General features: G+C 49.3%; 2 protein-coding genes across 5 annotated transcripts in view; one reads left to right on the top strand and one right to left on the bottom strand.

Annotated features, from left to right (window-relative positions):
* Positions 1-4,588: 4,588 nt before the first annotated feature.
* On the bottom strand, positions 4,589-13,191 carry LOC101543898 (small nuclear ribonucleoprotein F-like). The gene is made up of 2 exons (XM_004608841.3): positions 12,951-13,191; positions 4,589-4,632 (listed from the first exon to the last, which is right to left on the bottom strand). The coding sequence occupies exons 1-2, from the start codon at positions 13,189-13,191 to the stop codon at positions 4,589-4,591; spliced, it is 285 nt and encodes a 94-aa protein (XP_004608898.3).
* Positions 10,171-14,044, top strand: part of RFFL (ring finger and FYVE like domain containing E3 ubiquitin protein ligase) — an 87,300-nt gene continuing 83,426 nt past the window's right edge. For 3 of the 4 annotated variants that reach the window (XM_055130712.1, XM_055130711.1, XM_055130709.1), the window contains exon 1: positions 10,171-10,383. The gene's annotated coding sequence lies outside the window, so the exon portion shown is untranslated. The remainder of the gene's footprint in view (positions 10,384-14,044) is intronic. The other variant, XM_055130710.1, reaches the window with a different exon arrangement.

Raw genomic sequence — 14,044 nt, 5'->3', positions numbered from 1 at the left:
GGCCCTTTGATGGAGGGCCAGGTTGGCGCCCACCCTGGGAAGCTGCCATATTTCCTTTCCGGGGGGGGGGGGGAATTGAGAGCTTGGCCCCTGACTGCATTAGGAGAATGTCGTTTGAGAGCCCTGGTAAGGGTGCCCAGTGTTCTTCAACCTTTCACACCACCGACCAGCACCTGTTCTGCATATGGTCCATGAACTGGCAGGTTTTTTGGTTTTTTTTTTTATTTGTTTGTTATGGTCCACACCTGGCGGTGCTCAGAGGTTACTTGTGGCTTGCACTCAGGAATCACTCCTGGTGGGCTCAGGAAACCATATGGATCGAACCCTGTGTCAGCTGCATGCAAGGCAAATGTCCTACCAGCAGTACTCCCCCAACTCTCTGACACCCTCCCCAACCCAGCAGTTTTGAGGTTTTTTTTTTTTTTGCTTTTATTTTGGTGGGGGGGTCACAGCCAGCAGTGCACAGGGGTTACTCCTGGCTCTGCACTCAGGAATTACTCCTGGCAGTGCTCGGGGTACCATATGGGATGCGGGGAATCGAACCTGGGTCGGCCGAGTGCAAGGCAAACGCCCTACGCGCTGCACTGTCACTCCAGCCCCCACCAACCCAGCAGTTTTAACCAAGGTGGAAAACCAGTAATTTTCAGCCTTTCTACAGCTGCCGACTGGCACTGTTCTGCGACCAAAGTAACTAACCTCTGAGCACTTCTGGGTGTGACCCAAAAAACAAACAAAAGAAAATCATTGATCTAACCCACTAACCCATCCTGCGCGGTGATGGAAAAGAAACTGAGGCCCAGAGTCCCCGTGGCGGAGCACCAGCAGAAGCCTAGAACCCTGATGGGGTGCAGGCCCTTGCTGCCCGCACGCTGCCTTTTTTTCCCCCGTCCACACAGTTTGATTGATTCCTGCTGCGGCGTGTGCTCCAGCCGGAGGGGCCGCAGCCCTCACTCATCCCGTGTGGCCGCTCTGGCCGTGCGCACGTGCCCCATTTGCTGCTGGTCCAGACCAGACCAACCCTGACGTTCCCACAGGGCTTGTCGGTCCACTTGGCTCCTTCCCTCAGCCACACCCTTGGGCCTTGCTCTTGAACTCGCCCTGCAGGCTGCAGCTGCCCCTCCATTCTGGTCTGTTCGCCCTAGGACCTGGCTGCTGCTTCAGCTCGAGGGTCATTTGCTCCCTTTGTTTTAGGTGTCCGGTGCCCACCCGCCCTGACGTCCTCCCCTTCTTTGCCCCAGCTGGGGTCTAGGTCACCGTTTCTCATCTGGAGGCCATATGGCCCTTCTGAGCACCTCTTGGATACTCCAGTCCAAAAGGGGGGGTGGTGGCGGGCATGGTACAAGACTAGGGATCCAACTGTTGGGATTATGTGGAGGGGAGGGGGAGGGCGGCAGGAAGGAAGCAAGACTGGAAGGTGATCAGGGCCAGAAAACATTGAGAAACATTAGATAGGTGTTTATGGTGACTTCCTATTGAGTTGTCTGTCCATCAGCCCCGGGTCTATTTCAAGGCTGTCGTGTCAATATTTCTCTACCTCTTTCCTCACATTATGGAACTCAGCCATTAAATTGGGGAATAGAATGGGCTTACTTCGCTGTGTTTGAAAGATGGTGAAGGCGGGAGGCAGGGATGATTTTCTTGATCTAGGTAAGGATGGAGCCTTTATAATTTACCTTTCTATGGAAGACCGTTGTATGCCCTTTGTTTAATTTTTGATCATTTGAAAATTTTTAATTTTTATTAAAAACACTGATTTGCAAATTTGTTTATTGTACAGTGTGCCTTTTCTTTGACCCTGGTTAGAATTAATGTTGAGCCCCTGCTGGGTGCTAGCATATGACGGGCATCAGTACTCGCTAACACTCTGGGGCCAAAGGTCCAAGTATCACAGCGCTGTGCGGAGCAGCTGCCTGGCTTAAGGAGGCTTCGGCGACAAGGATGGGGGCCTGAGAACAAAGAGCACCTGCTCTGCAAGTGGGAGGCCTCCACATGGCTGGATTTGATCCCTGATCCCCAGTGTCACCCATATGCATAGTCCCAGGGGCCCTCAGGGCTGCACTTTATGTGTGTGACCACAATTCTAGTACCGGACTCCCCTCATGCAACTATTGTGGCCAAGTGTGTGAGCACAGCAACTGAAACAGCAGCCCCACAACCAAGTGTGACACATCCCTCCTGCACCAGTCACTGCAACAAGAGGGAAACGGAAAATGCTAAAAAAGAAAAAATATATATAAGAAATATATATATATACACATATATGTTTATTATTACTTTTTTGAAGGGGGGGGCATAGCCAGCAGAGCTCGATTAGTAGTTACTCCTGGCTCTGTGCTCAAGGATCCGTCCCGGCAGAGCCTGGGGGTCATACGCAGTGCTGAGGATTGAAACCAGATTGGCTGCATGTGAGTCAAACCCTATCTGTTACACTATGTCTCCATTCCCCAGAAAAAAATGTTTTTTCACTTTTTCTCTTAAAAAGCCTTGTGTTTGGGAGGACAGAAGCACCACGGAGCCATACCAACAAAGACATTATCTCCAGTTAGATGAAGTTCAAGGTTGATTCATTTGGTGGTTATTTTTTAAGAAATTTAAGACCTTTCCCTTCTGTCTTGTTCTCTTGTGCTTTTTTTCCCCCAGCTTGTTCTCATTCATACCTGCCTTTGTGAGCCTCAAACACAGCATATCAAAAGGCAGAAATGTGATTGCCTCCATACTGCTTTTTATTTTTTTTGGCTATTTTTTTGGGGGGGTCACACCTGGCGATGCACAGGGGTTACTCCTGGCTCATGCACTCAGGAATTAACTCCTGGCGGTGCTCAGGGGACCAATTGGGATGCTGGGAATCAAACCCGGGTCAGCCATGTGCGAGGCAAACGCCCTACCAGCTGCACTATTGCTCCACCCCCCATATTGCTTTTTCAGAACAAGGAAAAGTCAGAACTTTGTGTCTCATTGCTGCAGAATTACTTCATGTGTCCATATCTAAATCGTGGCAAAGGAACTGGAATGCTTGTCATGGGCTCAGACCACCCAGGAAATCGCTCTGAAGTTGACACTGTGGACAGATACTTTCCCCTCTGAACAAGCCCAAAGAAACAGGTGATGCCAGGATGTGATGTGTGTGGAGGAATTGAGTACTGGAGGTAACATGGCTCATCTACAAAGCAAGATTAGCAATGCCTTTGTGCACTTGGGCCTTCACACACATCTTACTCAGCCCCGTGGCCTGAAGACTCATTGAATTTTATAGACAGTAAATGGGAGCGTAGTGAGAAGGACATAAAGCTAATAGGTGGCAGCCGCGGAATCCAAACTCCAGACTATCCAATCCCAGGTCCTGCTGTTTCCCCATCTTTCTACTGCCTTCAGCTGTGAATATATAAATGTTCCCATAAAATGCTTTTTTCTATTTTGCCCTTTTAATAACAGTCAAGGCGACAAATATCCCAACCTCTTTTTCAGCTTCGCTCATCATAAAAAGCTAGATCAGAGCTTTTATTTGCTCATTCTGATTTCCCCGGGGCAAGTCAGGAGAGAATGACAAACTTGGGGGAGAGGAAGATACTTGTTGGTACTAAAGTGAACTGGAGGTTTAGAGAGTAGGTGCAACTGAATAAAAACACCAGCCCCTTGGGGCTGGGCATGTAGCTAATGGGAAAGCATATGCTTCACCTCTGGGGGGGCCCTGGGTTCAAACCCTGGTACAAACAAACCAAACTAGAAAACCGGATCTAAACAACCCTGATGGATCTAAACACCCTGATGGGAGCCAAGTAGAGGAAAGGGGCCAAATATGTGTCTCGTTTGGTGTTGCTGTGCTCTGACTTGTAGAACGGGGTTGAGTTAAATTCATCCAACTCTTGGGCTGAAGAGATAATACGGTGGGTAGGGTGCTTGCCTTGCATGCAGCTGACCTGGATTTGATCCCTGGCATCCCATATGGTCCCCTGAACACTGCCAGAAGTGACTCCTGAACTCAGAGCCAGGAATAAGCTCTGGCACAGCCAGGGTGACCAACCTCCCCCCATTTTTTAAATTTAGGGGTCAGAAAGCACAGGGATTCAGGCCATTGCCTTGCATCTCCTCAACCCTTTTTCAAATCCTGAGTACCACATAAAGTCCCCTGAGCACTGCCCAGGGTCATTCATGAGCACAGAGCCAGGAATAGCCTTTGAGCACTCCAATGTGGCCTCAAAGCAAAAAGCCAAAAATCAACTATGTTGGAGAAGAGCATTGGAGGAGATTCTGTGATGCTCAGAAGTAGAGCATAGAATTAGAGCTAGCTATATAATTAGCAAGAGCTACTCTCAAAAAGACATACTTCCTCACATTTTTTTCCTGGTGTAAGGGGATTGAGCCACATCTGACAGTGCTCAGAGGCCACTCCCAGCTTCAAGCTGGGGTTAGCTACACGCTAGGCAAGCACCTTAACCTCTGCAATATCTCTCTAGCCTCTCCCAGTTTCACTGGTCTTAGCCGGTGGCTAAGCCTCTGGCAGTAAATCAGAAACAATCTTCTCTCTCCTGTCTTGCTTCAGTACAGAGAACTGTGTTCTCTCCTGTACACCCAGGCAGTGTCCCTGCAGTTAGCCTTCGATGATGGTGAAGTCGCGCTTCATTGCCATCTGTCCTGGAGAGCAGAAGCCATGGAGCCTGTACACTGGGCCCTTGCAGGGTAGAGTTCTCCCATGGGGGGAGCCTTGGAGGGTCACCTGTCCTGGCATCACACCTCTGCACCTCCCTGCCCCGAGGGGTCCCAACACCGTGTTTTTCTCCCCTGCCTCTTTGGAGTTATGATATAAAGGTTAAGGTGTTTGCCTTGCATACAGCTGACCTCAGTTCAGTCCCCTGTACTTCACGGTCTCCAAAGATCATAGGGAGCAATCCTGGGTGTAATTGTCTCAGTTTGAATTCGGGTTTCTTGGCCAGAAAACCAAGACTTGGCTGAGAGGGCTCTCACTAAACAAGCTTTGTGACATCTGTATCTGACCTAGTGTTAGCTCTGACACTTGCTGTGTGTCATTGGATTAGTCATTGAACCTTTTAAAGCCTGTTTCACACACTATGAAAGGTGGGGAATGGGGCCAGCACAGGCTAGTTTCAAGGTCATAGCTTACAGTAAACACCTGGCACTTTTCTAAGCACATACTAGGTGCCCAACCCTGTATCATTGTGAAGTTGCTGTCTGGGGGAAGAGAGCTTCCTTGGCAACTAACAAGGCCAGTGTCATGGTATAACAAGTGTGTCACAGGGCCCGGGGCTTAGGAGTGTCCTGTACATAGTTGAATGCTGGCTATCGCCTCTTTATTTGGGAGGGGAGGAGAGGTTGGGTCATACTCGGTGGTGCTCGGGACTTACTCATAACTCTGCACTCAGGAATTACTCCTGGTGGTGCTCAGGGGACCATCAGCATTGGCTACGTACAAGGCAAGAACCCTACCTGCTGTAGTATCTTTCCAGCCCATGACTATCTCTTGAAATTCTTTGTCTGTTTTTGTTTTCAATTTTTGGGTCACACCCTGTAATGTTCAGGGCTTACTCATGCCTCCGAGCTCAGGGATCACTCCTTGGGGGACCATCTAGGGTGTCAGGAATCAAATCCAAGTCATACTTTGCAGCAAAGATGCCTTGTCAGGGGTCAAATCCAAGTCATACTTTGCAGCGTGCAAAGATGCCTTACTATCTTTCTAGCCCCACATCTTGAAATCCTCGATATTCTTTGAACTGTCACTGTCACTGTCATCCCATCGTTTATCGATTTGCTTGAGCGGACACCAATAACATCTTCATTCGTCCCTGTCCTGTCACATGCTAGTGTATCCTGATAGCGTATTGGGGGTTCTTTCAGAATCAAAGGAATGAGGACAGTCGTTGTTACTGTTTTTGGCATATCAAGTATGTCATGGGTAGCTTGTCAGACTCCGCAGTGCGGGCAGGATACTCTCGGTAGCTTGCTGGGCCCTCTGAGAGGGACGGAGGCTTTGGGGGCGGTCTCTAATCGCCTTTACAGGTGTTCCCAGTCTACCAAATGTAAGCTTTTGGTTGACTGGCATGTTGTAACAATCTGCACACTGACAAACACTCACCTGCCTGCATCTCTGGGCAGCACCTGGGACATCTGCGGCCTCAGGTTGATCTCCTTGAGGTCAATGGAGTCTTCCTGGAGGTTGTTGAGCAGCTTGGCATTCTTTGAACAATGTTCCTTTTTCTGCTTTTTTTTTGCGGGGGGGGGGCAGGGGAATCACACCCAGTGATGCTCAGGGGTTTCTCCTGGCTCTGCACTTGGTAATTACTCCTGGCAGTGCTTGGGGGACCATCTGGGATGCTGGAGATCGGACCTGGGTCAGCTGTATGTAAGGCAAGCGCCCTACTTGCTGTCCTATCACTCCATCCCCTGAACAGTATTCTTGATATACATTTTATGCTATATCCTGTGGACAAGTCAGGCTGGTCTCTAGGATTGAGGACTTGTACTTGGTCCTTGTCTCCGGGAAACATTGTGCCTCTGATCTCTCTCTCTCTCTCTCTCTCTCTCTCTCTCTCTCTCTCTATCTCTCTCTCTCTCTTTTGGTGGGGGCAAACATGCCAGTGCTAAGGGGATTGCTCCCTACGATCTTTGGAGACCATGAAGTACAGGGAACTGAATGGGGTCAGCTGTGTGCAAGGCAAGCACCTAACCTTTATCCTATATCTCTGTCCCCACTCTCCACCTTTGGTTTCTTAGGGAATTACTCCATCAGAGGGTATTCTCCATAGAAAACAGAGATCCCCATCCTGTGCCTACTTAGCTTTAACTTCCATTGTTGGGTAAACAGTGCAATCTCTCTTGGAAGAATTTTGTTGTTGTTGTTGTTGTTGTTGTTTCTGGTTTTGGTTTTTGGGCCACACCCAATTGTGCTTACGGTTTACTCCTGGCTCTGAGTTTAGGGATCGCTCTTAGTGATGCTCGGGGATTGAACCCGGGTTTGCTGCATGCAAGGCAAGCACCCTCACTGCTGTATTCTTGCTCTGGCCCCCTGAAAGGAGTATTTTATATGTTATAGGATTTACTAGGGACACAAGAGGGAGCTGGTGAAATACATTGATGAGTTGAGATTATTGGAATCAGGAAAAGATCTGAGTCCAAAACTTTGCAAGGGGCTGGAGAGACAGTACGGGGTGAAGGGGCTTGCCTAGCATGTGGCTGACCCCAGTTGTATCTCCAACACCCTATGTGGTCTCCTGAGCACTTCCAGGAATGACCCTTGAGCACAGAGCCAGGAGTAGCTTCTGAGTACTGCCACCAAAGTAACACCCCCAAAATAAATAAAGAACAAAATCCTACTTGGGTCATTCTGGAGAATTCTTCAGACAAAGTTAATGTTTATCTCATTGGTAAAATCTATGTTATAGGGCAATTGCATTTTCCCTCTTGGTAAAATATATGTCTCAAGAATAATTAAATGGAGAATTTATGTAAGCTGTTTTTCTCAGAGAGCCTGGCACATAGTAGGTATTCAATCACCATTTATTGTTCTTGCTCTTCGGAGGTAACAAAAATCAGGGCACTAGGACTTATAAGCCAGGCTGCTGGTAATAAAAGAAATAATGTGATTTATTTTTTCACTGCTGTTTGGGGAAAGGCATGTGCTTCATAAATATGTATTGGAAAGTACTTACTAAATGAGTAGAAATAATAAAAATATGTCAAAGTAAACAGCTCCTATAAATATGTCACTTGGCAGACAAATTAGTGTTTTATTACAACTAAATACTATTGCTTGCTGTAAAGGATTCGGAGTTCTTGCACAATGGGTACATTATTGAGTGCCTGTGCGGGAGGGCACGGTAAAGATGAAAAATAGCATGGTGCTAATGCTGAAGGTGGAGAAAGGAATATGGCTAAATGCTGCACCGAGATCTCTTTGCTTCAGTGATCTGCACATTATTAGTAAGCAGCGCTCCAATGATCTAGCTGTAATATGGAACAGAGAGCCCAGAAAATTGTGATTTCTGCAGGTTTCCAGGAGCCCAGATGCCAATGATGGGAATCCAGAAAGTAGGTAAAGCACAAGCCCTATCATGAGCCCTCAGCTTGTATTTTGTTTTGTTTTGGGGCTGCAGCTGGCTCTGTATTCAGGGATTGCTTGGCAGGACTCAGGGGACTCAGCGGGGCCTGGGGATTTTGAATCCAGTTGGCCTCAGACATGGCAAGCTCCCCAGTGAGCTGTTGTATCTCTCCACAATGCAGCACTCAGCTTGTAAAGTAAGCTTGCACAGAGGTATAGCTAGGTCTCACCCAACCCTTGTTCTGGACCTATTACCTTTCTGTGGCTATGTAATTAACAGCCACAGAAGGCGAGATGGGCGAGTGCTGTGCCTTAATCACAAGTCATCAATTCATCTCAGAAACAAGAGAGGACGAAACTGGTCCTGCTTCCGAGGAACCAGAGAGAGAGAGAGAGAGAGCAGGAGAGACTGCCTTCACGGGGAGAAAACAGAGCAGCAGAGGACAGGGAGCTGCATCAAGAAAAGTTAGCCCAAAGGCTGGGTAGGGAAAGATGGGCACATTTCCAGGCAGGAGGGCTCTGATAGGCTCTGCCCACTGGTGCTTATTTTGCTGGTGCTGGTTTAGAATTTGACCTTGGACTCTGACAGGGTGGCTTTGAGTAAATGATTTGATCTATAGATTTTAATAACATGGGAAGAAGAATAGCTTGTTACATTGTTATGAAGACTGGAAATAATGCTTGTAAAGCCATAGAGTTGTCATATACTGTTACCTTCACTTCTTTGCAGCATTTACAACTCTGTGTGTGTGGGGGGGGGGGGGTGGGGGGTTGGGGCCAGCACTTGGTTGTGTTCAGGATTTACTCCTGGTTCTGTGCTTAGGGATCACTATTGGCCTGAACGGGGGGATCATATGAAGTGCTGGGGATCAAATATGCGTCGTCACATGAAGGTCAAGTGCCTCCATTTTTGGCCTGTACTATCTCTCTGGCAATATTTTAATAATACAAATTAAAAATTCATAATTGCTCAGAACTTGGGAGGTTTCAAAAGGAATCCTATAAAACATGAGGAAAGGAAGGGTCACAGACACCAATCAGGATTATCATTTATTTTTCTCTACATGAGTAGATGTCTTAAGCCAGCCCCCCTCATCTGCCAATGATTCCTTATTCAGTAACCCTGGCGCTTTACTTTAGCGTCTACTAAGCACTTACATACACATTAGAGCGTATTCAAACCTCACACCAACCTCAAAAGGGATGAGATGAGTTCAGAGAAGCTGAAAGTCACCTTTAGTACGGCCAGGTGAGAGTCATTTTCATGACCCAATGCCTTCCTCATCCTCATGCACTTCCTCACCTGTCTCAGGTAAAAGAGGTAACACGGGGGGTTTGTTTTAAAAGTTAAAAATTTTAACTAAAAATTTATATTAAAATTTTTGTTGTTGCTCAGGGATCACTCCTGAAGGTGGTGCTCAGTGGAGCCTAGGGGATGCTGAAGATCAAACCTGGCTTGGCCACGTGCAAGGCAAACTGTACTATCGCTCCAGCCCCAACTCTAGGGGTTTAAACAATCGGGAAATGCTAGACTAGAAAGGGCAAACTTGGGGCTTGGGGGCCCCACCCACGTGGTCAGGGGCTCCTCCGAGCTTTATTCTCCGAGGTTGCTCCTGGCCGTGAGCTAGGCTCTTCTGCACGCAAGGCACGCTCTCCGGCCCCAACTATGGGTTTTATGTCCTGCGGAAGTGGCTCCTAATACCTGCCAACAACAGGCGCTGGACTAAGTCCCCGACTCCCCACGGATCCTGGTGTCTTCCGTCCAAGTATGGGAATCATCTTGTTGTGCAATGAGGCGCTGATCGGGAGGCAACTTTTCAAACCGCCACTATGTCCTAAGTTCAGAAAGCTGCCCAAGTCCATCGAGCTGGTACACGGGTTCCTCTGAGTCCTGGACCCGAGCCTTTGCTCCGGCTCCTCCCAGCGTCCCCGTGACCCGAGTCCCCGCGGTGCGGCCCGGGGCGGGTCGGGAACTGACAATCCGCTAGGGGGCGCGCGCGCGGGGCCTGTCGCCTACGGGGCCGCCCGCGCCGGACCCTCTCGATGGTGGCGGGTGCGCGGCGGGAGCGGCGCGCGTTCCCGGGGCGGGGGGCGGGGCCTCTCCGGGGGCGGGGCCGCGCGAGGGGCGGGAGCGGCCGGGCCGGGCCAGCAGGCGAGGGGTGGGGGGGGCCGACTTCCTGGGGCCGCCGGTGAAGATGTCGCGACCGCCCCCCGGCGCCCCTCAGCCCCGGAGACGCCGCCGCGGCGGAGCCCGGAGCCCCCCTGCCTGAGGCGTCGCGGCCCGGAGCCGCCACCCCCCACTCCCAGGTGCGGGCCGGGCCGGCGGCCGGCAGGTGAGGCGCGGGGGGCGCCGGGGAGGCCGGGGAGGCCGGGGTGGGGCGGCCGCTCCGGGGAGCCCGCACCTGTGCCGGAGAGCCTCCCGGGAGCGGTTCCCGGGAGCGTGTCTGTGAGTGGGAGTGTGTGTCTGTGAGTGTGACTGTGAGTGTATGAGTGTGTGTGTCTGTCTGTGTATGTGAGTGTGAGTGTGTGTGTGTGTGAGTGACTATGAGTGTGTGTGTCTGTGTGTGCGTGTGTGGTGTGTGTGTGAGAGTGTGTCTGTGTGACTGTCTATGAATGGGTGTGTGTGTGTGTGTGTGTGTGAGTGTGAGTGTGTGAGTGTGTCTGTGTGTGTATGTGTGCGTGAGTGTGTGTCTGTGAATGTGTGAGTGTGTATGTATATGAGTGTGTCTGTGAGTGTCTATGAGTGTGTGTGTGTCTGTGTGAGTATCTTGAGTGTGTGTATATGTATGTGTGTGTGTATCTGAGTGTGAGTGTGTGTGTGTGGGTGTGTATACGAATTCCCAGCTCTTCCCCCATCGCGGTTGGCTGTGGGTGTGGGGATCAAGGGTCGCCGCCGCCCCGGAGGGACACTGAGGCAGGCCCGGGTCGCCGCTCCAGGGTTCCTGCCCTGGTGGGAGTTGACCACGTGTTCGGCGCTGCGCTGCTCCGGGAGGGGGAGAGGGGCCTCCCCCGTGACTTGTCCTAGGGCAGAACCACATCCCCTCCACCCTTTGGGGTGCGCTGTCGTTTGCTGGAGGGAGAGGGACAGAGATCAACGAGGAAGTGAGTGCCCTGCTCTCCCCTACTCAGGCAAGGTTCCCCGGGAAACTCCCGTGGGTCTCCCCCTCACTGTCCTCTTTGTGTTCTGGCCAGAGGCCACTCCAGTGACATGCTGAACCCGCTCCCCTTCCCGTGCTTGTGGCCAGAAGGCGGCCGGTACCTCCCTGCAGGACAGAGAAGACTGGTGTGGCCCCGCTTTGCTACAGTTGTTTCAGGAAGCCGGTGGTTTCCCTAGTCTCAGGGCAAGTCAGAGAAATGTGGCCAAGGCTGTCGTTGATGGCACTGTTTTTCTAGGAACCCGAGAGGGCATGGGCACTGGGATGCTGGGCCCCGGGTGTGTGCAGAGTCCTAGGCCCCCGTGGCTGGCAGTGCTTCTTCCTCTCCCATCCCGCAGGGACAACTTGCTCCTTTGCCCTTTCCCCCTCCACTGCTGTATCTTCCTGGCCCACAGAAATTGGGTGGCGGTGGGCCCAGGAACTGAAACTCCACAGCACAGTTCCTGGGAAGTCTGGGCTTCAGAGAGAGCAGCTCAGGAATTAGGGTTTATTTTGAGGTGGAGTTAAAACTGGGAAAGTGTATTAACACTCACGGGTTGATCTGGCAGGACTAATAACTGGATTGTACTGCGAGAAAAGTTTTCTATAATCTTGGGCACATAGACACTCGTTAATTTCCGTCTCTCATTGTGAGGACTAGGATCAGGTAGGCCAGCTGTTACTCTGTTGACACTGGGGCTAGCGGCAATAAATCCTCAATGTTGACTTGATTTAATCAGTTGGTAAAATAATAAGCGAGTCAAGCGACAACTGTTCACAGAAAGTGAAGAAACTAATTTTCTTTTCCTTTTTTTGAGTTTTGGGCCACACCTGGTGGTGCTCAGGGCTTACTCCTGATTCTGCACTCAGGGATCATGCCTGTGAGGTTTGGGGGACCATGTGGGATGCCAAGGACAGAACCCAGGCTGGCCATGTGCAAGCTAAGCACTCTACTGAATTATCTCTTCAGCCCTCTGGAAAAACTAATTTTCAACATTTTCACTGCCAGTTCTGTTAACTGCTTAGCACCTTTTAAATATGAATGCCTCTTTAAGGGTTCTTAAAATAGTTGTGGAAAAAACATTTTCAGTTCCAATGAAAATGTAACTGAAAATGCCCCTACCTTCTCTCTCCAGTCCCTTTATTATTAATTATTATTATTATTATTTTGGTGGTGCCAGGGCATCACAAATGGCAAGCATTCTCTCTATCTTTGAACTACACCCTGGCCTTACTACCTTGATTTTTAAAAAGTAATTAAAAAACTATTTTTTTTTTTTGTTTCTGGGCCATACTCGGCAGTGCTCAGGGCGTACTTCTCAATCTGTACTCAGGGATCACTTCTGGCAGGCTTGGGGCCTTACCCACTGTACTCTCTGATCCCTTGATTTTTTTTTTTTTTTTTAAATAGGAACCACACTCTGATGCTTCATCTGGTGTTGCAGGCCTGACTGGTTTGGTGCTGTGGTGGTAGTGGGGCCCTGGGCCGCACCCAGAGGGACTTGTGGCACCAGAGTACGGTGGCTGGGCCAGGAGCTGGGCAGTGAAGGGGAGGGTATGCAGTACTTGGGAATCAAACTCAGGGCCTAGACATGCCCTCAGGCATATGCGCCATCACCATTTGAACTACCTCCCCAGTTCCCCACCTTGATTTTTTTTTTCATTCTTATAATCAAATCTTTAATACTGCTCTATATTTTAAATTTTTTCAAAAAGCAAATCTTTATTGTCTAGAAGTGTCTATCTAAAAAAAGTCCCCCAAAGACGCTGTTCTCTCATTACCCCATCTTCTTCCTCTTCTTCATTATTGCACCTTATTAAAACAACACTCAGATGTCCAGACAGTACTCCATCTATATGCCGTTCTGTCTTTGCAAGCTGCATGTTCATGGAGCCATCTGTAGACTCCGGGTAGCCCTGGTACTCCATTCCCAACTTAAGTTTCACCATTAATGGTTTTCCTGTTAATTCACTGAGGAAATGTTTGGGATTGAGGGGTAAAGTCATTGCCACTAAGGGCAAATGCTGCTGGCAACTTGCCGTCAACCCAGCTGTCATCCATCTGTCTGTCCTTTGTGACTGGACTAGTGACTGCAAGCCCTGAAACATGGAGCAGAGAGAGAAACTGCCATGGAGCAGCAGTGTGACCTTCTGCCTTCCTGCTATCTTATTTTATCCACTTCTTTATTTTTGCTATGCTGGCATGGAACCCAGGGCCTCATATGTGTAAAGCAAGCAGTGCTCTATCCTTGGCCCATCACAATTTCTTTTTTTGGTTACACCCAGTGATGCACAGGGGTTACTCCTGGCTCTACACTCAGGAATTACTCCTGGCTGTGCTCAGGGTACCATATGGGATGCTGGGAATCGAACTTGGGTTGGCCGCATGCAAAGCAAACGCTCTACCCGCTGTGCTATCGCTCCGGCCCCCATCACAATTTCTTTTTTTCTCATTAAATTTTTCGTGGTGATGGAAATCAAACCCAGGTCTCATGCATTAAATACTGTTATTGTTTTAGTGGTGGATTTGAGACATATCACGTGTATTGTCATTATATTTTGGGAGGAAAAGATTTAACCTCTGCTCTACAGACCTAAGATAAAATTTAGAGTTTAATGAGAAAGTGGTGCTTAAGTTGCTGTTGGTGAAGTCTCAGGGGGAAGAGCTGCTTTGTTTTTATTGTTGCTGTTTGGTGATAGTTACTGGTTTGGTAATGGATACTGCTGGTGGGTCTTCTTTGTTTTCTTATGCTTACTTGTGTTTTGTAGGAAGATTTTGATACTTGTAAGGATAATCTTTTACATCCAACACACAGCACTCCATTTATTCAACAGAGAAATGAATCTCATCCCTTTCTTG

Source organism: Sorex araneus, chromosome 3, assembly GCF_027595985.1.
Source record: "Sorex araneus isolate mSorAra2 chromosome 3, mSorAra2.pri, whole genome shotgun sequence".
Taxonomy (NCBI): Eukaryota; Metazoa; Chordata; class Mammalia; order Eulipotyphla; family Soricidae; genus Sorex; species Sorex araneus.
Note: the sequence above shows the minus strand (reverse complement) of the source record. Positions and strands in the feature narration are given on the sequence as shown.

What these genes read in the sequence shown, in the direction of transcription:
- LOC101543898 (XM_004608841.3), bottom strand. Translation starts at nt 13,191, where the DNA reads ATGACTTTACCCCTCAATCCCAAACATTTCCTCAGTGAATTAACAGGA. An exon ending in TGGGGTAATGAGAGAACAGC is followed by an intron (nt 4,633 to 12,950) that starts GTCTTTGGGGGA and finishes TCTGCTCTCCAG; the next exon opens with GACAGATGGCAATGAAGCGC.